This window comes from Passer domesticus, chromosome 9 (genome assembly GCF_036417665.1).
Source record: "Passer domesticus isolate bPasDom1 chromosome 9, bPasDom1.hap1, whole genome shotgun sequence".
NCBI lineage: Eukaryota > Metazoa > Chordata > Aves > Passeriformes > Passeridae > Passer > Passer domesticus.
The window spans coordinates 34,905,530-34,930,010 of record NC_087482.1 but is presented as its reverse complement, the minus strand read 5'-3'; the positions used below and the strand labels follow the sequence as shown (position 1 = coordinate 34,930,010).

The following is a 24,481-nucleotide window of genomic DNA, read 5'->3' as shown; positions in this document are numbered from 1 at the left end:
GACTACAGTCAGGCCATGGTTATTCCAAGGCAGGACTGAGGGTGTCTGTTGGCAAAGCTGTGGAAAATAGAGGAGATGTAAAAGGCTTGGGGAGCCCTTAGCAGATCTACCACTGAGCTGTGTCTTACTGGGTTTTATAAGGTTTTCTTAGCACCCATGAAGAACAAGAGACTCACTGGTACATGAAGAGTCTCCAACCACTAGATTTGGGGACAAAAGAGCTGTTTGCTCCCTTGGGAGTGGGAGCAGGGAGATCTATCACAAGGCAGGGGAGTGATGTGAGCAGCACCATTTCTTATCAGTGGTGGGGAACATGTGACTGGACCCATATTGGTCAGCATTTAGGGATCCCACACAGGGCAGAGCTTGGCTCCAAGGTGATGGAGGCGCTGCCATAAAGTTTTCAGCTTTGTTTCTTGCTGGCATAATCAATGTTTTGCAAGAGATGCTCTTTGCAATTATCTCATCCCCACTGTTAAGGGCAGGCTGAAAAACTGTTGCAGCACTTTAATTTTCAGCCACTTAAACTCTGAGCATCTTTGAAGCCTTGGTTCCATGCTTCCTTTTGCATCTACATCTCCCTGCTGATGAGAAGCTCTTGCACAGGCAACTCAGCACCTATCTTTGATGTCCTGTCCCTGTAAGGTGCTCCTGTCCCCGTGGCCTGCTTTGGTCTACCAAGTCTTACAGGTTCCTGTGTCAGAGATCATCTCTTTCCTCCTAAATCAGAAGCTGATGGTTTCATGTCCGAGTCCAGGAACAAAGTGATTCCTGGAGTTCTCTTTGCTTGGTCTCCTTAACCTGATGGAATCAACAGGCTGGCTCTTCTGCTGGGCCCAAATTTTTTCCAAAGAAGGTAATTTTGTGGAGATCCTGCAGTGGGGTGTGCTAGCTTGCATCTGAGATGGTGCTGTGAATTTAATATTGTTGAGGGGTTTGCAGTGTGATGCTGATGTGTGGCTTGATGTTGAGAGTCGATGTTACTTTGGGTCACTGCTGGGAGCTTCTGCCAGAGAGCTGCTGATGTCCAAGATGTGTGGTACGAGCTAGGCTAGGCACTTTGAACACCTTCTCCAACATACTCTAGTCCAGTTCTGCATCCTGAAGTCCTTTCTCCTCTTCTGGAAAGAGGCCAAGAAGATGGGAGATGGCATGAACTCAAGGTATAGGAACTTTGACTTTCTGGCATGGGCTGCTGAACCAGCACAACAAGGATGGCACTTCCCAGGGCCATCAGCTGGGACAGCCCACAGCACCCACAGCAGCTGTCCAACACCATCCCCATGCTCCAGCAGTGCTGCTTGCCCAGGGAGGGCGGCTGCCACCTCATACTCCTGGTGAGCACAGACTGTGCAGTTCCTGTTGGGGTGTTTCATGAGGCACTGCCACCCACCCATGGGAAAGGCACCTTCTCCCAGCTGGGAGTGGGCAGAGCTCTGAGCAAGCCTGCTGGGCTGTTGTGCCTCCAAAGCTGTGCTGGCCTCTCTCACCCCAGGGTGCCTCACCAAAATAGCTGCTATGGCAAGAGGTTTGTTGACTTTTTTCTTTTCCTTTTATTTTTACTTTTTTTTTTCTTCCTGTGCTCAAACTTCCCCAGACCTCCTCAGAAGACCCTGGCATATCATCCTACAGATGTGGCATAGGAGCCTTGGTTGCAAAATATATCCGGCATGGCAGTTGGCAGTGTTGTGCAATCTCCATCAACTTACGGAAACCACTGTGAGATGCTATTAGAGAGGGGCTCCAGCCCATCCATCACTCCAGCCGCAGTCACGTGTCCACTGTCAGCCAGGAGGGCACAGCCAGCACAGGGACAGCCAGCACCAGGACAGCTTTCCCTCTCAGGGGGTGCTCTCTGCAGGGCTGGGTGGGATATCAGCTCTCTTCTGGGACCCTTCGCCTCTCAGACCTTCTCTGTTGTGCTGCCACCAGAATCCCACCATTAGATATTCTCCTTCAGTGTCTGTCACTGCTGCTGGTTTCACACCAGTGGGCAGAATCTGGGTGGTTGTGAACCGCCATGGAAAGCTCAACAGTGAACCATGGCAGAGATGATGGTTACAGCAGCCCTGAGAGACCAGATGTGGGATGGCAACAGGAGAGCTGCTGTTCAGGTCCCAAGTTTCCTCCTTCTTAACCCAGCAGAGACCTTCCCACTGGCTCCAAGGCCCAGCTGTCCCCTGTGGCAGTCAGTAGGGTGTGCTGGGCAGGCAATAGGGCACCTTCCTCCCAGTGATCCATCCTATTTCTCTGTTCTCTGGGGCTCTTGCTAAATGCCCTCTCAAATAAGTGGGGTCTTGGCTGCGAGGAGGACTTGTGCAACAACCTGGCTCTCCTGGATTGCCAGGAACATGAGCCTGGGCTGGCAACATTCAGCTCAGGGCAGACTTGGGCAATGGGCTGCAGCACAGAGTTCTCACTGCCTTTAGCCATCCCTGTCCTTGGGACACCTCCCTCAGCAATGCCAAGGGCTGTGGCAGGGATGGCAGAGCCCTGGGAAGGGACATGGTGCTGCTGTGAGTGGCCGTCGCTTACCCTTCACTGCTGAGCCCTGCTCAGCACAGCCAGCTCTAAATCACTGTGGTTTATTGCTGGCACCTCCTGGCCAGCTCACTCTCTCCTCCTGAGATGCCTCCTGCCCTTCTCTCTCTCTCTGCAGGCATATTAAATCACCAGGGTCTGCCCAGGAGAAATTGCTGCTGCTCCATTACCCTGCTGTCAGCATCCACCGCTCTTGTGAGAATCAGGTTCCACATCAGAAAATAATAAAGGCAATATTATGAGCAGAGGGGAGAGGAGATTAAAAAACCTGTTTAAAGAGCCTTCTGGTCCCCATGCTGTTTATCGCACTTCATGACTTTGTGTTATTTTTGTTGTCACTGAAGTTGGACTTTTAATTTTCCTCTGATCATCAGGTGACTGGTTTGTAATTTCCCTATGGCTCCAAGGATTAAAATAGGTTGTTTAAAAAAATACATGTTGCTCCCCAAGATCAGGTAGTGATACTTTCTTTGCTAGTTGGAGTGCTGCTGAAATACTTTGTTTAGCCCAAACACAGACGTGGCGTGCACTGAGTCCAGCCCCAGGGCTGAGCCAGACCCACAGTGGCAGTGACAGAGCTGCTTGGGAGGACTTTGTGTTCCAGTGCTTGGCTAGTTCTGTTTTCCTTGGGAGTTTATCCAGGACTTTTGGGTTTTTTCCCTTTTTTTTATTTTCTTTTTTTTTTTTTTTCCCGACATGATTTACTTTCCAGAGTGTTTTGGTCAATTTTCACCCTTAATGCCTTTGACTAACGAGGCTGCTGAATTTCACAGAATGGTTTTCATGCACTGACACATTTGTGCTGTGGGTTGGCAGCAGTATAAAGTGAGGGTGTTTAAGTCCTCCAGCCAAAACTGCCATCTCCTTCACCTTCATGCCAAGTGCTTTATCTGTGATAGGATTTTTGTGGCTTTTTTTAATTAATGGATAACAGCATATATAAATCCCATGAGCTGACAAGAAATGCTGGGTGATGGTTGTTGAGACTGTGGGTGTGCATGGGCGTGTGCAGCCCTGGCCCAGAGCATGTGATGTGCAGCACAGACACGTGGCTGCTGCTGGGTGCTGCCTGCCTTGATGGCAGTGCCCATCTCTGCTCTGGTGGGTTTGTGTTGTATTTATCCAGCCAAGAGGGTCAAGGCTACCTGGTGTAACAGATTTTATGGCAGTGCAATCCTGTGGCAAGCCCAGAGGGTTTCACTGATGTGAGTTTGGAATCCATCACATAAGCAGCTCTGTCTGCTGCTCCAGGGCAGGCAGCTCCAGCTGCTTTGGCCACAGGAGAGGGGGATCTGCTTTGGAGATGTTGGCTGGAAGCTGCTCCTGGAGGGCTCCAGCCTGAGAGTGCAGGACTGCTGCTGATCTGAGATCAGCCCAGCTCTGGCTTTGCTCACTCAAGGCCTGCAGACCTCCAAGGATGCTCTCCCCTGTGGGGAGCAGCCCACAGCCACACTCCTGCCCTGCCAGCTGCAGGAAGGAGCAGGTGGAGAAAGAGCCCTGTTCTGCACAGCACAGGGCGTGGGGCAGTGGCAAACACCACTGCTGTGAGGAAGATGGGCCATGGCAGAGGCAGTCACTGGTCTCTGCACGGCAGAGCTGACACAGGCACTGCTGGGTGCCCTGTCCATGGCTCTGTGATGGATTCACTTATTGCCTGAGATGTGAGTGCAGCTGGAGCTGTGCTGTGCACACTCCCAAAGGGAGCAGGAGGTGAAAACCCTCTGCAGGAGCCATTTTACTCTGCCATCTTGTTTTTCTTCACCCTGCTCCCTGGGCATTAGTGTGGGCAGAGCTCTGTCACCTTCCCAAGAGCAAAGCTTTGCCTGGGTTTGCTGGAGGTGAGCCCAGGTCCAGCCCCTGTTCCCCTCACACTGCTACCCAAGGGCCACCATGGTGCTTGGCTGGTGGGAGGAGAGCAGAGCTCTGTCTCACCTCTGGTCTATCCCTCTCCCTTCCCCCAACCCCAGGAAGCCACATTTGGCACCACCTCAACAACAAGTCGTGCTGGCACCAGAGACTAAAATTTTAAAAAAATTATTAAAAAAAATCCACATGTTTCTAAAGAAAACCCCAAACTGAGCTTTCCCAGCTGGAGGGTAGGGGTCGGTTGCTTTGTAATCACTCCCAGCTTACTGTTGAAAACATCTTGGTCAGATTTTTATCAGTGCCTGAACAGGAACAGCCTTGGATGCTGTCTCTGGGGAGATTAGGTGGTTACCTAGTGCAGAGTGAGACGCTCCTGCCCAGCCAGCTGAGGTGCGTTTTAGATGACACTGATTTGATGTGTGCCAGGGGAGCAGCGTCCCTGGTGTTCCATGGATGCTCCAGGTATGGATGGTGTTCCATGGATGCTGTCTGGCCTGGAGAAGGCCTTTACCTGTCAGGTGATGCCCACAGTGGGTGTAAGCATGGAGTTAACTCCTGTTCATGGTGTGAAGGAAGAGCTGGGGATACCCAGAAGGCAGGTGGGATGAGTTTATCCATCCTCAGAATGCTGTGAAAGGAGAAAAGGGCAAGAAGGCGCAGGGCTGCCCTATGGAAAGAAAAGTGATAATGGGGATAAGGCTTGAGTTGTGCAGAGAGAACATCACAAAAGCCTGACAGTGAGAGGTCTGTGCTGCAGAAACAAGGTCAAGGTGAGACCAAATGGTGTGAGGAGGGCTGGGCTGGAAGTGGTGAGATTTGACCTGTGGTGCTGCTAAGCAGCTTTGGGGCTAAGGTGGGTCCCAAGAAGGTTTCAGCATGCTCCAGTGACAGTGACCAGGGCTGGCAGAGAAATCTGCACAAAAGGAGATAGATTTGAAGAGCAAAAAACTGCTGTTGCAGGCTGGGACAGCTGTACAATGGGCAGGGAGGAGACGAAGCCAGTTCCTTGGAGGGGAGCCTGGGTGTGGGTCTTTGGTGATGGGAGAGAGTGAGGGCTGGAAGGCAAAGAATGAGGAGCCCTGTTCCTGTCAGGCAGCACAGCTCTGTGAGCCCAAACCCTGCAGGCACGAACCCTCTGCCTGGCTAATGCAAGGCAAACCGGGAGAGCCTGCTGGGTGCTCCCCATGGAGAGTGGCTCCCCATGAGCCCAGGCAGGTCAGAGTGGCTGAAACTCCTCACAGTGCCACTGTCATGTTCCACAGCCAGGGTTTGTGCCTGCTCTCGCTGTCCCATTCCCTGTGGAAAGAGCACAAGCACTTGGCCCCAGCAGCAGCACAAGAGCAGGGCCGTGCTCACGCAGCCCGTGCGGGTGGCCGGGCCTGGCCCGTGCGGCCGGCTGGGCTGGGAGCACTGGGCGGCACTCAGAGTTTCCAGTAAGGCTGTGGCCGTGGCGGGGGGCAGGGACAGGGGCAGGAAACGTGCAGCAGGAAGCTGGCTGCGCTGCCCGGCATTCCTTGGCGCTGGAAACCCGAGTCACGCTTCCTGCGGCCTGCCGGGACAGCCTCCGCCCCAGGCAGCGTGGAGGCCACGGCAGACAGCACACGCGTGTTCCGGGTGGTTTCGCTGTGGAAACTGCAGTGCCCTGCTCCTGTCCTACCTCAGACTGTCACAGCACGTCTCCTCCACGCCATGCATCCACACTGCCCACACAGATGCAGTTTCCGTGTGCACCTCAGCTCTGCATCTCCTGGGCTTCGGCCCTGGAGAAACCCAAGCCGCTGTGTTGGCAGCTGGCAACAGACCCATCCCTAAGGGATGCTGCTGTTTCCTTTCTTCCACTCACATGTGGCCTGCAGCTAGGCCATGGCCAAGAGTGGGGTTTATTACCCAGCCTTGCAGCTTTCCCCATTTCCTCCTGTCTGTCCTGCTGCCTGCAATCCAGGTGGGAGGAGGAGACAGGGCTTTTTCTTCCAAAACCTCTTCCACACTTATGTTTGGGTTATTTCCTATGTTGAGATGCATGTGTTTTAGCCAGAAAGACCTCAACTGATCAATAATTATTGTGATTCCTTTTGCTTTCCTTCTAGAACCCTGTGATTCCCCCTTGTTTGTGTTCGTGGACAATTCCATTAATCCATCCACCGCTTAAACAAGTTTGGGCTCTGTGCTGGCACAACAGCACACCACCAAGAGGGCTACTACCTTTGTTCTGCTCTGCCAGCCCACTGGGTAAGTTCAATCCTCAGCAGGAGGCTAACATCTGTGTTTACTCTTGCTCCAGAAAGTCCATGCAGTGGCCACGTCCTGGTTCATTTCTCCTGGCATCCCGCAGTCATGCAGAGCCACTGCTGCACCTGCTGGCAGCGTCACTCCTCTGCTGCCCTTCCCTTCTCCCAGCATGCAGGTGAGAGCTCTGTCTGGGTGTTGATCTCCATTCTGGGTGGAGCTGAGTGCTGTCTGTGGCACTGTGAGCACTGGGATGGCTGCAGGAGCCTCTGCTTCAGAGCTGGACTGACAACATCAAAGTGGGAAAGCAGATGGGCACAGGTGGAAAGGAAAGTCTCACTGGGCAGCTTTTCGGGTAGAGGGTTGTGGTGTACTTGTTTGAAGCTGACACATGCCCACATGGCTTAAGAATGCAAACTGGAGCTATTGAAACCCCAAAATCCACAGCACAGGAAAATAAAATATTCCCAGCTACCACAGTTGAGGCCAGAACCACGATTCTCGAGGTTGAGAAAGCCTATTTTTCTGTTTTTTCCCATTACAATATAACTTTAGCTAGCCTGGAGTATAAGACAAGTCTCTTCACTGCGGAGTTTTGCCAGCCTTGGACAGGGTCAGTGCTTTAGCCTGCAAACCCACAGAGTTTTCCTTGGCAGTCCTTGTTCTGGCAGCAGAAACTTGGCCCACCAGTGATCTCTGCTGCCTTGGCTGCCTTTCACAGCACACCTGGAACTGGACTGATCCCTGTTTGAAAGCCAACTCCACCTGTGACCTTCACCAACCCCCTGAGCATGACCCAGAGCCAGCTCTGGAGCGCCTCGCAGCCATCCAAAATGAACGTGCTCCACCTGTCCCTGCCACCTCCACCCAGCAGCGACCCCCCTGGATCAGAAAACTCCCCAAAGCACCCCCATTCCCCCCACCTTGGCCAATTTCCCCCTGCAGAGGGATCACCCTCTGCCAGCCTGCGGCTGTAGGAAGCGGGAGCGCGGCTGGCGGCTGCGGTTTCGCAGCCGAGATTGCAGGGCTGCAGAAATGAGTTCCCCAGCCCTCCAGCCCAGCCCAGCCGAGCACTCAGCACCGTGGGGCCAGCGGGGCTTCCAGGGGAGGAAATCCCAGCGCTTCGTGAGCCCCGCATAATCACAGGCAGCGAGGAGCAGGAAGCACTTGTGAGGAAGGAGCAAGGAAACACAGCCGCTGCCTCGACCCAAGAACACCTTTCAGGGCCGGAAAGTGGGAGAAGGAAGGCATAAAAGTGCTTTGAGCTTTCGCAGGGGATTGCAAAGGGCAAAGGGTGAGGGGAGAGGGAACAAACACCGGCAGGGCTCTCGGAGAGGGGGCAGCCAGCGTGTGCGTGCTGGGAAGGGGACTTCATGGTGGAGCTGCTAATTAAAGGAGAAAGGCTCGTCTCCATGCTTGTTAGGTTAACTCAGCGGGGATATTGCAAAAGCAAATTCCTCCCAGCAAGTGTAATTAGGGGGCCGGAATTCCTCTGGTTCCTTGTCCTCCCTTCGAATCCTGCTAAAGCCATCAGGTGAGGACGCCGGGTGAGGGGGGAACGTGCAGGTCCTGTGCAATAACAACAACCCCCTCCCATCGTGGCGAGGATTTCACATCAAGGCTTGACTTTTTACTCTCTCGTTATTCCAGGGTGGAAAATACACATTCAACAAAACAAGCTCCCTGTCCGGGCTGGATCCTCGGGCTGCTTCCCCCAGGACACCACGCTCGTGTTGAAGACGGAATGAGGACTGTGAGGGGTCTGGAGCAGCTCCCAGCCCACAGGATTTGGGAGGTGTCCACTCACAGCACGGCTGTCCTGGATGGTGCTGCTGACCTGCTCCATCTTCCCTGCCAAGGGGGTCACACCTCCAGCCCAGCAGAGCAGGACGTTTCATGTTTGCCTGGCACACCATGGCATGTGTTGCTGTGCTGTGCTAGTGTGGCCTGTGCACGCAAAGGAGGATGCTCATGGGGGACAACACGTGAAGATGTGACCTGCCTGGCACTAGGGGACACCAGGTATGTGTGGGAACACAGGGCCAAGGGGAGTTACGTGGTGTGGATGAAGGGGAGAGCTGACTGCAGGGGATGGAGGGCATGGATGGAGGGTGAGGGGCTGGGAGAGGAAATGTGGGGGGAGGAGAAAGGGTGAGCCTGGGACCTTAAAGAGCAATTAGTCAAAGCTGAATTGTTTTTCTAAACTCTTAATGAAAACAAAGAGTAGGGCATGGCCCAGATGGTGCCAGGGGATCAAATAAATGTCGCACTCAGGAAGCAGCTGCTACTGGGAATGTTTCCTGCCAGCCCTGCTGCTGCTTACAGCCGCTTTTATTATTTGTTATTTTTCAGGACTGCAGCTGGGGTTTCCCTCCAGCTCTGTGGAAATATGTTTAAGGCTGGCCCATGCAAAGTGCCTGCTAGGGCTGGTCCCTGGCCCTTGGCAGCCCTGGGCGTGCCACCTCCCTGCCTGGCATCTGCTGCCACTCTTCTGCATGACACAGGCTCTGATGGAGGAATTTCATCCTCCATCTCCTGCCCAGCCTGCTCCAGCACCATCCTTGTCTCTACTTTGTGTGCCTTTATCTTGTGTAGGGTTTTACCTTTCTTGGCCTGTTTCCCTGCTGGACCCAACCATCTGCCAGTGTAAATTCAACATCTCTCTGCTCCGTGTTGTTGGTGTGAATGACCAGAATCAAGAAATCTGACTAAAATGAACATTTTGGATGTTGTTTTTATCTGCCTGCTGGGTTTTGGAGAGAGAGAGAGGGGGTTTTACATTTGGCTCAGCCAAATGAGCTCCAAGCCATGAGCTGGCAGCCACGGGAGCTGGCAAAGGTAGCTGAGAGAGGACTTGTGATGCAAGCAATTTGTGGTGGTTGCTGTCCCTTTGATGGAGGGCAGGGTAGCTGACTGGAGGGGCACTGTGATCTGTCCCCCACAATGGCTGCTCTCATCCAGTCCACCAGCAGACCCTCTGCTCCCTTTTTTTGGAGCACAAAAGCCATTACTATCTTCCATGCACTTTTTTGAGCACATCAGTTATGTAAGCTCAGTGTGCCTGTCTCCCTGTTTTTCTGGGCTTTTCAAGGCCCCTGAGAATGTGTGTGCAAAGAGCTGAACTGGTAGAGAAAAGGGCTTGTTTGTGCTACCACAGAGGGAAAGAGCAGAACCCTTTATTAGCCAGCAGAGACTCTACATGGGGCTGTGGCTTTGTGGCACCAAACAGTTGGACATTGCTTTGTAGGGCAGCTGTTCCCAGACCAACACACTTCTAAGACATAAGAAACACAGTGGTTTGTGTATATTTAAGTATTTTATTGAGACCGGACGTAGGGACCACTCAGGTCCCTCCTGAGGAACTGTGTGCTGAGCTCCTGTCCCTTGCTTATTATACATGGAAAAAATATGTCAAACATGCAATGTCGTGGTACAGCCTGATCTTTGAGAATCTCATTTTCCATCCAAGCCCTGCTCAGTGTGCTCAGGAGGATGAGGATGGACAATTACCTGAGCCTTGTATCTGGCTTTCATCCAGATCAGGGTCAGACACCTCCAAGATGGCTCTGCTGCTCGGGGATGGGGATTGCTCCACACAGCAGGTATGAGGGTTGTGTGAGCTCCCAAAGACTGGGAAGGAGCTGGGTGAGAGGAAGCAGCCCTGGAGCAGTCAGCACTGACTGGGATGGTGAGAAAACCCTCCACGTGCCAGGGGCTCGGCAGCACAGTGCCAGCATGCTGGAAGGGCAGGAGGGTTTCCCTGCTGAGCCACGTCCCAGGAGGTTTGCTCCAGCCTGGCCGTCGGCTGTGGCCATTGTGACAACCTGGAGATGGCCACTGGGGGTTTGGGGCTGGGTCAGGGTAGGGGCTGTTTCCCGACTGTGATGGCCAAGGCTGTGCCAGCTCATGCTGGAGACACCACTCCCCTGCCCGTCAGAGCATGTCCTGGGATTTGTGGTTACGTCCTCAGAGCTGTTTGATCCGCTCAAATCACAGCTGATCAAAGGGGCAGTTTACGAGAACAAAACACTGGGTGACTTCCTCCAGTGGTGCCAGAGGCAGCCCTTTGGAGGCGAGATACAAGAAAATAAGAAATTTTTTAACTACTGAATGTCTTGGCTCCTCAGAGTAGCAGCTTCTGTGGGACAGCCCTGCTGCATGGCCCAGACAGGACCCCAGTGAGGGAAGTTTCATAAAAATATAAATGAGATATGTATATTCTGAGAGATGACCTGATTTCTCTTCTACACACACATTTAATAAACTGTGAATTCCTGTATTTCAGGCTTGTGAACCAACTTGGCTGCTGTAGTAACTCAGAAGTGAAAGCCCTCAATTGTTCATCTGCTAAATAAGTGCAGAGCAAAATGGGCCCATCAGATTTGGGGTTTGAACCCAGCCATGATAACCCCATTCCCTCTATTTCAATCAATGCTTTGCTTTTTAACATAGGAAAATGCTCTCAAGCATATGGTGGGATTCTTGGAGTTGTCCAGTGCAGAGCCTTGGACTTGATGATTCTTGTGGGTGACTTCCAACTCGGGATATTGTCTGACTTTTTGATTTAATTATCTTTGCTTGGTCAGCAGAAGAAAGAGATTGGTAGGGGTGGCTGTCCTGCAGCAATAAGCGTGCAGTGGTGACCACACATTGCCATCCTGCCTGAGACATTGAGAGTGTCACCAGGTGGGAAGAAGCCTGTCCCAGGCAGGTGCTGTCAGGCTGAATCTCGGCTGTAGACTCCCCTGTGGTACCTGTGCTGGGTGACCCTCCAAAGCTTCCTGATTCTCTTTTTGACCTGTCCAGTGAATTGGGAGGTTTGCTGATAACAGAGATTGTATTGATCATCATTTCTGGAAGTTGGAGAATCCTCTGGGATGGTTGCACTGACCCTGATGGTCAGGAGTAAATGGGATAAATGGACTTTCAGTGGAATTGTATAGGTGTGACTGCCACTGCAAAGGCTGCTCAGGTAGAGCTTAGGGATCTTTCTGTGCTGGTTTGTGTGTTACCAGAACATCAAAGGCTGAAAACTTAATTTCTTGTTGCATGGGAGTGGGAGGAGATGGGCAGAGAGTGGAAAGTCACCCAGTGGTGGGAAGCATTAAAGAGGGCTGGGCAGAGGGGTGCTCCCCACCCACCCTCCATGCTCTGGAAAAAGCCTGCTCCCCAGGTGGAGGAGGAAACTGGCGGTGATGATGTGCTCCGGATGTCACTGTGCAATCAGGGAGGCTATTTAGAGGTCACTAATTGATTAGGGCAGCCACAGCAGGAGGAAATTACTTCCAGGAGAGACAGAAAACCACACTGTCCAGCCAGCTTTGGAGAGGTCTCGGGGAGAGCACAAAGTCCCGAAACAATCAAAATACTTTGGAAAGAGGCATTTCTCTGCCATGGTGCTTGACTTGGGATATGGCCTGGAGAGAAGTTGCCCACCTGCCTGTGCTGGTTTTGGGGACCCTGGGGTATGGCAGGGCTGTCGGTCTGGGAGGCCTCTGGAGATGCTGGAGCATGAGATGGAGCTTTTGGCTCTCCCTGTAGCCATCCTTCAAAAGACTTATTATCTCTTCTGAGCTCCATTTAAGAGACTTCATCCCCAGGAGGGGCTCTCAGTATTAATTAATTAATTAAATGCTGATAAGCAGAATGGACACCAGCTCAGAGAGTGCTTTAAATGCCAGTTGATGTCCCCCAGGCAGGATGCTTTTTTTGCTTGACTCCTTGAGACACATAGATCCCCTCCAGTCACAGGCTGACCTCACAGTTGGCCATTGGGCTCCTCAAGCCAGAGCATCTCAAATGTAGCTTTTCCTTGCAGCCTGCAAGATGCCAAGCTGATCTCAAGAATAAACCTGGGCACTGTCCTGTGCTGTGACAAGGGAAGAGCATGTTCCCTGGAGGTGCTGAAGGGAGATGCCAGCCTGCAGGGGTGAGTAGTGAGGAGCTGGTGCTGCATGCTGGGGCTGCCTGAGGCCAGTGTGCTGAGCTGGTGAGAGCTGCAGGAATGCACTGTCTCCGAGTCTGCTCGTTTGGAAATGGTGCTCTTTTCAACGGTTCTGTTATCAGATGGAGCATTTCCTTCATCAGTGTTAATATCCATGTAGTGAAACAATGAAAGGGCTTCCTATCAGTTCCAAATAGGACGTGAAAAGCTCTCAGCGTTAAGAGTAGAGGATGCTGGAATAGGGCAATGGGAAACGCCTGAGTCACTGAAATGCCTCTTTGATTCCATGAGGCTGATACGTTCAAAAGGGAAGAAGAAAAAAATAAAAAGAGAGAGAGCAGAGTTAGTTAATGATCTGAGGGACAGAGAACAGGAAGGGGCAGCAATTGCAGCGTGGGCTCTGCAGAGGAGAGTCACAGGGGGATGTCTGGCAAAGGCTTTGGAAAGTGGAGAGTGCAGCAGGGAACTGAGCACAGTGAGCTGCCTAGTTTGTTTTCAGAAAGGGGGAAGGCATGACGGAGAAATCCTTTCCCAGCATAGCCCTGCAGCCTTTATCCTGCTGCCACTTGGCCAGTGTGCCAGCTCAGTGTGGGATCAACTGCAAAACAAACTTTCAAATTGCTGTGATTTAATGGTGCCCAAAGCACCGCAGATTTGGAGTAGAGGAAGGAAAATACTGCTTTGCAAAGCACCCAAGGCCATGAGCCCACTGCTCAGAGGATCTGACACTTCCCATCATCTCTTGTCCCAACTGGGGGACATGCAGAGCCACTTGTGCCAGAGCTGTGCCTGCAGGCAGGAGGGAGGGGTTTGCTGAGGTTGGGCAGCTCCTGCTGTCCTGGGGCAGAAGGAGCAGGATATCCCGAGCCCACAGAAATCCCTGGCCTGGAGTAGGGCAGGCAGCCAGGGCAACACACTTTCTGCTCTTTTCTGGAACTGAAGGTCTCCCTGCCTGTCCCCACTGGCCAGGTGTAAACCTCAAGGCCACCAAACAAACACAGGGGCTGTGATCTGTGCCAGGTCAGAAGCTGCGGGCAGCGTTTTTGTTGTTACAGGAAGAGCTGCAAATATTTCAAACATAACCTGTTTTCTCTGCTTTGCAAACCAACCCCGGTTGCCTGCAGGCAAACAGCCCACTGGGCATAATGGCAACTGTTCTCTCAGGGGAAATTCCTCAGTGGAATGAGATGGAAACTGTGATGTGGAGGAGGTCAGACTTGCTCCTTCATGGTGGTAAGAATCTTGGCCACCAAAGCTCAGTAAAGAGCAAACCCAGAAGCAGATTTCTCCCCACCTGAGAAGCACCACGGTGGGCTGCATCCAAGGCTGCTCCCTGTGTGGGGTGATAGGGCTGTGCATACTCTAAATCATTCCTCTCCTGGCTGCATGGCCACATGTGGGATGTGTAGAGGTGTGCAGGGGTCCCTCAGAGCCCACTTTTCAGGGCTGTGTCCCTCCCCCATCATGGCTTGCCCAGGAGACTCACCTGTCTCCCCATTCCCTCACTCCGTGGGACACCCAGTCCCAGGGAGACCCATCTCTGGGTGATGTGCAGCACACGCCACCCACCACAGCTCCCATTTCACACAGGACAGGGCTGCCCTTTGTGAGGAGCAAGAGGGGAGGCGATGAAAAGCCAGGGGGAGAGGCGCAGAGGCTGGAGGGAGCCCAGCCCCGGCTGAGGAAGGCTCACACACAAAGGGCCGTCCTGTCTTCACACCTGCGGGGCGGCAGGGCGCTGACAGGGACAATGACACCACTGACAGGGGCTGGTCGCTGGCAGGCAGCGGTGAGGTGACAGGAGACAAGGGCTTGACTGCAGAGGGGGAGGCAGCTGCTGCGGGCACGGGTGGGGACAGGCACGGGTGGAGGTCGGGCACTTCTCTCCTGCTCTGTGTCTGCCTGGTCAAGCCTGGGCAGGAATTTGATGTGAATCCACAGCCGTGCTGTGCCCGCAGCTTTCTGTGCCATTTACACCCAGGAGTGCAGGTGGGGCTGGGGGTCTCTGAGAACCGGCGTGCAGAGTTCAGGTGGTGCTCAGCAAGGCTTTGTCCCCACCACACGTGGGTGAGTTCCAGTATGGAGTTGTGGTACCCATCACCAGAGGGGGATAAGCCCCAGCTACCAGCCCTTTCCTTGCAGCATGCACCAAACCCCACCACTGCTAACCCCAAAATACCAATGTGGCCTTGCTCCCCAGGAACCGGGGATTGCTTCCTCTCACTGGGGTCACATCTCTTGGGTCCTGCTCCCCTCTGCCCACTGTCACCGGTGTGGGGACGCCTGTGACCACTCCTCACACCTTCCCCGTGGCTGGGGCTCAGCAGAGACCAGGGCTGCTGGACAAGGCGGGTCCTTGCGTTAGAGCGCAGCCTGTAGATGTGACATCCTCCGTGTGTGTGCCTTTGAGCGGCTTGTCCCGGCTGCTCCGGGGCCGGGGCCGCTCCGGGAGCGGCAGGAGCGGGATCAGCGGGCGGAGGGTGCCCTCCGGTGGCCCCGGGGCCCGGCTCGCCGCCAGCCCCGAGCGCAGCCGCCGCCGGGGACCCCCAGGCTCCGGGCCAGCGGATTGCCATGTCCCTTCTGTTCTTTCATTCGTAGGGATGCTTTCCCTCCTCTGCTCTCTGCTTTTCCCTGGCTCCCCACTGCTGAGCTCCACTCCCTGTCCCTCGGCCCGGGGAGATGCTGTGCGAGCATCGAGCTGCTGCTGCGGGGCCAGACCCCTCCCTGGAGAGGAGACCTGGGGTCCCTACAGCCCCAGGCTCTGAATCGCCCCCAGGACCCCGAGCTGGCCTGCTCCCACTCAAGGGGTGCTAACAGAGCCCGGTCTTTAGGTTCAGGAAATCTGGGAATGATCTGGCCCTGGGTGTGCAGAGGAAGGGGCTGCAAAGGGGTGGGGTGATCCTGAGAACAGCCTGGTGGGATGGACACCCCCAGCGTGGGCTCTGTTTGGTGTTTGGGTGTCCCACTGTGGTTGCTAGCACACCCAGCTTGAGCCCTGAGTGGACCCAGAGTGTCTCTTTCCTGTCCCAGCTGGAAAGGGCTGGGTCCCTGACAGTTTTCCTGTTTGGGTTACACCCCACTGTTCCCCAGCAGCCTGTCCCTCACAGGCTGGGTGGGGAGGGCAGCTCCCCTCCTGCTGCACCAGTGCCATTGCCCAGACCTCCTGCAGAAGGAATGGAGGAATATTTGGGCTGGGCAAATGAGCCCATTCTGAGGCTGAGCAGCCCAGAGCCCATTGCGAGGCTTTCTGAGCAAATGGCCCTTAGGTCCCTGTGGAAGGCACACTCCATGGCATGTCCCTGACCCTAGGCAGAGGAGGAAAAGCAGACTTGGGCTAAGGCAGGTTCCAAGGCAAAAGCTGTGGAGGAATCCATGTTTTGGCAGTTCTGTGTTTCCCTGGGGATGCCGTTTGCAGCTGCAGTGTGCTTGGATCTCTGGGCTTTGTGGTTTTCAGAACCCTAACCCTAGGCATAACCCTGTCCCAGAGGTGGCTTGGGGGCACCTTTCCTTTCCAGCTGGATTTGCTGCAGCAGGGGACAGGGCTGGGGGGTGATGGGTGCCCAGAGCCCCCTCCAGCAGGCTTTGCTGGCTCAGCCACATGCTCACACCAGGCCAGCGGTGACAGATGTCTATTGGAGCTGTCACAGGATGACAACAGAGCACGGAGGCTCCCAGCCCTGCCCCACAGATGGGCTGAGGCAGAGCTGCCTTCAAAGCAAAGCGTGCATGTTCTCTAGCCTGCTGGGATTACAAAGTTAAGGGCTGGCATTGTTTCCCCCGTTTCAGTGGAGGTGGATACCAGGCAGGATTAGTCTGGCAAAGCTTCCCAATGTGCTCAAAGGGGCACAATAGGACCTTGAAGAGAAGAAGCTGCACTGATGACAGACAGAGGAGCATCTCTCAGCAGCCTGTGCCTCCTGACGCAGGCAGGATGTGCTCAGAGCAGGTGCTGCTGCTCTGTGGCTCTGTCTCTGCCAGGACACCCTTCCCGTGTGCCCCAGGACCCCCCAGCAGCACTGGTGCTGTGGGCAGGCAGACAGGGCACAGGCCTCTCTGCAGGGGAGAGAGGAGAGGTGAGGGGCTGCTGGTCTGAGTACCCCTCTGCTGCTGGCAGTCCAGGTCACCCCTGCAAGCCCCTGGAGGTCTCTGCTGCCCACCACTCACTGCAGACAGGGTGAGCCCTTTGCCCTGGCAATGTCTGTTCACAGAGGATGAAGCTGCCTGTACTGTGGGCCAGATGTCTGCTTTTCCATTTCTTGGTTTTATAAATTATATTTGGCTCAAGAGGTACAAAATTCCCTGTTGGACTCTGATAAAACCTTGGAGCAGGGGGAGCCCACTGTGACAACCAGCTTTTTCCCAGAGCATCTGTGCAACACAAGGCCATCACTGCCTTCTAGGAACTCTGGAGACACCTGGGATGGTGGGAAATGTGTGGAGACACCAGGAGAGCCTGGGAAGAGGGGGGACATGCAGGTAAACAGCTAATGTGTGCATAGGGGTTCATTCTTTTTTTTCCTTTTTTTTTCTTTTTTTTTCCTTTTTTTTTAATTTTTTTTTTAATCATTTGCAATCAGGAGCAATTAGAAATAAAACCTGGAGAGCCACAAACTCCCTGTGTTCCTGAGCTGCTGCTCCCCAGGGCTTTCCTGCCCAGAGACCCACATCAGCAGTGCAAGCGCTGCTCTGTGCTTGGTGCAGCTGTGGAAAGCATGGTCACAAGGGGATTGGCAGCCTGTGCAGGCAGCCAGCACTGAGGTAGCACCTTCTCCCTGAAAATAGGTCCTCTGTGGGCAGGGTTGGGGGGCTAGGTCTCCCCAGGGGGCAGGGGCAGACTGGATGCAGCTCCAGGAGCGGGGCTGTAGGGAGGGTATGACGTGCAGGGTGTTGTTTCTCTGGGGTGACTGGTGACATCCTGAGCAGGCACTGGGTAGAGGGGAACCTGTGTCCCCTGCTCTGTGCAGGCCCTTTTATGCTTGCCCCAAGATGTTCCTTCTTATGGGATTTTTGCTGATGTCTCAGTCACCAGAAGCCAAATCTAACTGAGTAGAAACATGTACCTGAACAGAGCTGCAGAGGTCAGCAAAGCAGTGCCAGGGGCATTTACTGCAGCACAAGGAGCTGCTCTCTCAGTCAGCTGCAGTGATTGCCTGGGCTCCTTGCTGAAACCACAGCCTGGCAGCACCAGCTTTTGTTTGTCTGTGATAACTTATTAGCTGTGATAACTCGTTAAGTGGCAGGGAACTTGAGCGTGTGCCATCACCTGCCTGGCCCAGCTCTGCCAGCATGGCTCACACATGGGCCTGGCACCATCCTGCTCTGCAGCAGCCCGTGCCTGCTGAAGGCAGCTGCCAGGGGTGCCCCCAAACAGCCACCACAGAGCCTGTGCCATGCTCACACCCTGCCACGTGCTGGGGCACTGCAAACCAGGCTGAGAACCAACAAAGCTCAACACACCTCGGGCTTCCTATCTACCTAGCCTCAGCACGTCTGGCCTGGAGCAGAGACACCAGACTCGGGCTTGGCTCTCTTTGGGGTGGCTGCAGGGGACCTTGCTGTCAGCCTGGTCTCATGGAGCAGCCGGAGCATCCGTTGGGCTGCGTGGGGCTGACATGCCGTGTTTGTGAAACCCGCCACGCTTGCGGTTGACCAGAGCGCTGAAACAAGCCCGTCCGGAATTGGTGCACTGCTCTGTATCCTGATGTGGTGAGCAGCTCCGACTGGTGAGGGTGGGGGCAGCCCCACTGGGGTGCCTGGTGGCAGTGGGGCTGCAGGAGCTTGGCAGCAGCGGCATGAGGAGCACACGCAGGGCCCCGCCGGCGCCCGGAAAGCTCAGCCAGGCACTAACGGAACTGTGATAAAAATGAATGTGACCAGGACAGCAGTGCAGGGGAGATTAATGTCAGATTGTCACAGGGGAGGAAACTGAGGCAGACAGCACTCAAACAGATACTGGAGCACATTCTGGGGGGGGGGGCAAAGGGGGTAGATGCTGCTTTTCTCAGCATTGCTGCATCTGCAGATCTGCATCCCCTCCTTCAGCCTTTGAGGAGGGAGGAAGGGACAAAAGGTTTACCTGAAGTGTGTCCACCACCCCTGTCAGCCCTGTCCTGCAAATCCTCCCACCTCTGCAGGCATGGAACCTGCCCCTCTGTACCAGCCTGAACAGGAACATCAGCGCTGCTTGCTGCCTGAGACCTTGATGTGCATCTCTTGTGGCTCCTTGCCCAGGCCAGGTTTGCTCTGCTGCCTATCAGCAGAGCTTTGAGTGTGATGGGAGCACTCCCTGCTGCAGGAAGGTGCTTTCCCATGGCTGTGTGAGGAGCAAAGCTCCCTCGTCACTGGTATCAGCTGCTGCAGCCCTGCCAGAGAAAGGCTGGTTGTTCACTGTCTCCCCCAGTGCCTGGTCCCGGTATCACCACAGCTTCTTCAGGACCGCGCAGCTTCCACCCCTGCAGCTGCAACAGCCTCCCAGAGGCCTCCTTTGCTCCATCGCCTTTGGTGCACTGGTTTTCGCTGTGCCCTCCGTGCTGCTCTGTCTGGTGACATGCTCTTTGCCACCTGAATGAGGCACTCCATGTTCTTTCCTAGCCTCCAGTGTCTCACCTTCCCTCCCAGTTCCCATCTGTGCTCTGGGCACTTTGTATGTATCTCCCAAAAAACTGCCCAAGCCCCTTAACACCTGCCTGTGGCATCACACCAAACAAAAGCCTCACTGGGATAAATCAGAGATAAACAGCCCCAAAGCAAGACTTAAATAAGTAGTTACAGGAGCTGGGGTTCACTGGGGCTATGTCCACCCTGCTCACAGCTTTGCCCTCTCTTCCCTCCCTCATCCTTCCTATTTCTGCCCTGCATCCCTCTCTGCATGCCGAGTCTGGCGTTCAGCTCCGTGCCCGGCTGAGCCAGCAAAACCCTCGAAACGCCAGCCCAGGTTTGGCCAGCCCAGGTTTGGCCCGAGGCAGGGGAACAGGCTGTCCCTCTGTCCCCGCCGCGGGCCAAGCGCGGGCCTGCAGGGACACCTGGTGGCGGCCGGGGACCGGGGGACCCGCGGGGCAGCCCTGCATCCCGAGATCGCGGCAGCCCTGCATCCCGGGATCGGGGATGGAGAGCGCCTGCATCCCGGGATCGGGGATGGAGAGTGCTTGCATCCCGGGATCGGGGATGGAGAGCGCCTGCATCCCGGGAGCAGCAGAGCTGGAATCTCAGAGCAAGGAGCGGGCTCCTACCTACAGCATCCCCCGAGCAGCCGCAGCTCCTGCTCTTCTGCCGGAGGAAGGGAAGGGGAACCAAGGACTTTTTCTGCTCCGGACTGGATGAAGAGTCAGGGAGAGGCATTTTCCATCTCAGTCCCCTTCTAGTCGGGTTTCCTTCTCCGCTCCTCGCAGGTCTGCAGGGCAGTGGGTGGAGGGGCTGGCTGCAGGCACATGCTCCTGTGCCGGCCGAGCTATTGCAGAGGTGATGTGTGCTCCCGGCTGTGAGGTGGAGGTGAGCAGTGCCAGAGTGGGAGCTGACAGTCCTGGGCACAGACAGCAGGGGTGGGTGACAAAATCTTCTTCCGTGACCACTCAAGGGTAAATCATGTAGGAGCAAGGTGCGCAGTGCCTGTCTGAGCTGTCTGTTCCCTCACTACCTGCATTGGGTATCCAGGGATGCTGAAGGCACATGATAAAAATTGAAGTCCACTTGCAAGTCATCAGTGAAGTGTAAGGATAACAAATTTTGGCACTGTCCTCCAATAGAATTCCTGCCAGTTCATAAAGCTGCCATGTGAAGGCGCCCCGTGGCACAATAACTGGTGTCCCAAAGGTAGCAAAAGCTGCTGCCTGTTCTAATTGTCTGGCATGAGAATGCCCCAAAGTGGAGGTTACCCCCAGTCTTGTGGGCAGAGCTGACCTGGGACCCCTCATGGGCCGTGCAAGCAAAGGCAGGGGGCATTGCTGGCACAGGAGCCAGCAGGGCTGGGTGGCAAGGGAGGGCAGGCGGGGTGCAAGCCCAGCTCACTGCCCCTGGATGGGCATCCTCCCGTGTTCCTGGCTCCTGCAGCTGCTCTCCCTCCTGTGCTCCTGGCTCCTGCAGCTGCTGCCCATCCTCTGCACCCATGCCTCACAGAGCTGGTGCTGTTCACAGGGTACTCTTGGACTGTTGGATGGGATAAAGGCTGGAAGTGTTTGGATCCACCCACCTGCTGGAGAGCTGCAGCCTCATTCAGAAGTGAGTGTCATTCATTTATCTGGATGATGAGGAATCCTTCAACCCCTGTAGTTTTGTCCCACGAGCTCCTTTTCAAACAAGGTGTTATGTATCGCAAACAGCACTCTCTGATATGAAGGACCAATCTATTAAGGACACTCAGCTAGGATTCTCACTCTGATGCTCTGGTTGTATTATTTCTTTTTAGCTTTAGCACCTCAATAATTCACCTGCCCAGACCTGGTACTCACTTGATCCTCCGTTCCTCAGCTCACACCTTGTCCCACATGGTGTGGATGTGCTCATTCACCACCAGCTTCTCTAAATCCTCCTCATCATCCCTCTCTGAATGCCTTGAGCTTTTATAATCTCCCTGTGTGCCAGAGACACACAAGATACCGCACAAGGACTGTGTTGGTGTGCACACTGAGCAGCACAGAAGTGTGGTTTGGCTGCCTGGGACCCTGAGCAGCTGGATCTGGCTGAGGACACCATCCTGCCACTAAAAGTGGCAGCAGCCTTGGGGGCTGGCCCTGAGCTCCTCACTGTCATTTCCTTCACCAGTCCCTGTTTCTCTTTGCACAGCAGGTTTACCAAAGAGGTGCCAAGCATCACCGTCACCTTCCCCATGCCTCTTCAGAGCCACTGCCACTGTGATGCTGCTCTGTGGGTGATGAGCATGGACATTTCACCATGGCAGGGTATTTGGTAAGCCAGCATCTCCAGACTTTGGTCCAAGCCCAGCAAGCCCTGGACCACTCCAGTCAGGATCAGTTCAAGAGTCAGAGTGCAAGAAGTACCCCTGATCTCTTTGCTTGGCTGAGAGCCAAATGCCCTAATGACAAACTTCAGGCAGAGCCTTGCACAGCCACCCAGTAGCCTTGTACAGTCAGGAGCTGTGAAGGACAGGGGGAGAGCACCAGGCTGTGTCTCCAGCAGCTGGATGTGGCAGGGTGTGATGGTGAGGGGCACAATGACACAGAGACAACCAGCAGAGCCTTCATGCCTGAGCCAACATCTCCCCTCACCAGGGAGGGACCCAACACCTTGTGCAGTGTGGCTCCTGCTTCAGCTGTGAGCTCAGAGCTTCTCTGCTCTCCAGCTCTCTTTTGAGTGTCCCATGACTGCTGGGCTGAGAGACATGGGATACTCTGGGATCACTCTTTACTGGTTTGCTTTCTCCAGCCTGCGCTGCCGGGCTGAGGCAGCTGCCTCCCTGCTGGCCAAGCGATGCTCTGCACCTCATGGCTGTGCCTCGTGAGCCGCTGCCATGCTCAGCCCTCATGTCCCCGTGGGACAAGGATGCTCCCCATCGTCTTTGGAGCCCGTGGCACAGCAGAGGCTTCAGGCTGGGCACTACAGAGAGCCACGCAAGTGACACACTTGGAGGACATCCGCAGACACCAGAGCCATCAAAGCTGGGTCTGCCATGGCAGGCAAGGCCCACACTGACCCTGTGGTGCTCCTCCAGCTTCAGTGTGCATGGCTGCTGCCCTTGGGAGGAGAGGAAGCTCAACAGTGCAACTTGGAGCCCTGCACAAGATGGCAGTGGGGCTGGGCAGGGAGCATGGGGATCCCAACCAGCCCACCATGGCCCCAGTGGGGTGGACTGCCTTGGCTGTGCCTCAAGACCCTGGAGCAGCCCCAGAGGAGCTCCCTGTGCCCTGAGGACGTTTCCTGTTTGCTGCCCGTGCTGAAGCATCGGCCCTTCAACCGCCACCAGTCCTCTGCTTCCGGCAGGGGCTCCCGCCCGGAGCCCCCCTGCATTATCAGCTCACCAGATGCCTTTTTCAGGATACTGTGGTAAAACTGTGCCGGGCAGGCGCTGTCATTTGGGGTTTTCTCTCATGTCAGCTTTGAAGACAAATTGGATGAGGAGGAGCAAGAAGGGGGGAAAGAAAAAATAATAAATTTAGGCAAAAAAAAAAAAAAAGAAAAAAAAAGAAAGAAAGAATGATGCTCGCCGCCATCCTAGGCCAGAGCTGGCCCACGTGCCAGCATGGCAATGGGTCCCCCAAGCGGTGTGGCCAGCAGTGGCCGGGGACAGGGCAGGTGGGGTATCCAGCATGGCAGTGCCACTGCCCTGGCGCTGTCGGCCTCTAGGGGCAGTGGAGGCAGTGAGGTGCCATGGCAGCGCCCCGGGCCTCATGGGCCCACCAGCACCACGGGGATCCTCTGCCATCCCTCCGTGCACTGCTGCCCACTGGACATGGTCCTCATCCCAATGCTGCTGCCTGGTAGGACCTGGTCCCCCTCTGGGACACAGCCCGCCTGGCACTGCTGAGGGAGCGGGTGCTGGGAGAGAGGGTACAACATATCCCTTACCCTTTGGCCAGAAGCAGCTCAAACTGGCCAAACCAGGCTCTGGGCCTCTGGTCCAAAGCCACCAGACGGTGCTGGGCAGCTGACAGACTGGGTAGACTGGGCATGGAGGGAGGGAAATGGTGAAGCAGGAGATGGGAAGTCTGTCTTTCCATTTGTGGAGCCTGGCAGGGAATGCTCACCAGGTCTGCCACGGGGATGGGGTACCCAAAGTTGGGGGCCCACTGCAGGAATGGTCCATGGACGGATGAAGGGGACAGACCATGGATGTGAGGACTTGCCAAAACTCCCCGTGCTGGTGCAGGATGTGCACAGCTATGATGAGGGCGTGCTCCCTGAGGCTGTCATGCAGCAGGCAGCAATAAAGCATGACTGCTTGCATGGCACTTGGCACGTGCCCCAGCTCTGCTTCCTGCTCAGGTGGCAGGGTCAGGTCGGCTGGAAGAGATAATGCAGGTGTGCTTTTGTACGTGTGTACAGGGACGTGGCAGCCCCAGAGCCAACCACAGACCTGCAGCATTTGCTCTGAGTTAAGCCCACTGATCTTCCTTAGTTGGATGAAAAATAAGTAAAATGCGGTTGGTCCTTGCAGAGCAGAGGGAAGGTGTCAGCATGGGGAGGGGAGAAAGGGCCCATGGTGTGGAAATAGTACTGGGCTATCCCCACCCACAGAGGATGGATGAGGGGCTGGCTAGGGCCACAAGCTGTGGGTGGGAGTTACCAAGCACTTAATATAAAACCTGATTTTTTTTTCCAGCCCTTGTGTTGAGCATTCACTGGAGGATGGGTTGGACCTCCTGGGCTGGTCTTCAGGTCTAGATTTTCCCTTGGAAGACTGTGAAAAGAAGTCAAAGTGGGAGAAGCTGTTCTCTGGCTGCCTGGGACCACAGGAGAAGCTGTGGGTATCACCCTGGTGAGCAGGGGAGGTGTGGGAAGGTGGTGGGAGCAGTGAGTGTCTGTGCAAGGCAGGTGGCTGTGCTGGGATCTGAAATCATGGCTGCTCGCTTTCGCCGGCAAATCTTGCATTTGTGTGGTTTCCTCTTCCTTCTGCTCTGTACACTTTTTTTTTCTTCCCTCTTAATTTTGTTTCTTTTGCTGCAGAGGCAAATTTCAGCCCTTCCAACCTTTTGGCTCCAAACTCTGCACAGGAATAAAACTAAACACGAACTCCCAGAAGGGCTCAGCTTTATCTACACGTGAGATGTTAATCTGCTGGAGGGTCTCAAGTGCTCCCATATTTGAGCCTTTCCTTCTGCTGTTCTGCAATCCCCCTGGCAGATGCCTCCCAACTCCTAACAACCTCCCCAGGCTATTTTCCCTGAGCAAGATCACAAGTGAACTTTCTAGCTCAGAAAAGCTTCTGTGAAGAGCAGCAGAGACAGTCCTTCA

At 54.8% G+C, this 24,481-nt stretch overlaps 1 protein-coding gene across 6 annotated transcripts; it reads left to right on the top strand.

Annotated features, from left to right (window-relative positions):
- Positions 1-5,380: 5,380 nt before the first annotated feature.
- On the top strand, positions 5,381-24,458 carry LOC135307998 (uncharacterized). 6 transcript variants are annotated; one of them, XM_064432695.1, is made up of 6 exons: positions 5,381-5,622; positions 6,689-6,811; positions 8,284-8,655; positions 12,452-12,562; positions 23,850-23,990; positions 24,194-24,458. In XM_064432695.1, the coding sequence occupies exons 1-6, from the start codon at positions 5,609-5,611 to the stop codon at positions 24,456-24,458; spliced, it is 1,026 nt and encodes a 341-aa protein (XP_064288765.1). In that variant the 5' UTR covers positions 5,381-5,608. The 6 variants fall into 6 exon arrangements, 1 of the variants encoding a protein (XP_064288765.1); XR_010368561.1 differs by lacking the exon at positions 5,381-5,622 and adding an exon at positions 5,769-5,840 and having other exon boundaries at positions 23,850-24,005; positions 24,194-24,394; XR_010368562.1 differs by lacking the exons at positions 5,381-5,622; positions 23,850-23,990; positions 24,194-24,458 and adding exons at positions 5,769-5,840; positions 20,708-20,791; positions 21,359-21,878.
- The last annotated feature ends 23 nt before the right edge of the window (positions 24,459-24,481 follow it).

Excerpts from the sequence above, each read along its gene's own strand:
- LOC135307998 (XM_064432695.1), top strand. Across the intron at positions 8,656-12,451 it reads CTGGCACTAGGGGACACCAG|CCTGCAAGATGCCAAGCTGA; the intron begins GTATGTGTGGGA and ends TTTTCCTTGCAG. Across the intron at positions 12,563-23,849 it reads GGAGATGCCAGCCTGCAGGG|CCCTTGTGTTGAGCATTCAC; the intron begins GTGAGTAGTGAG and ends TTTTTTTTCCAG.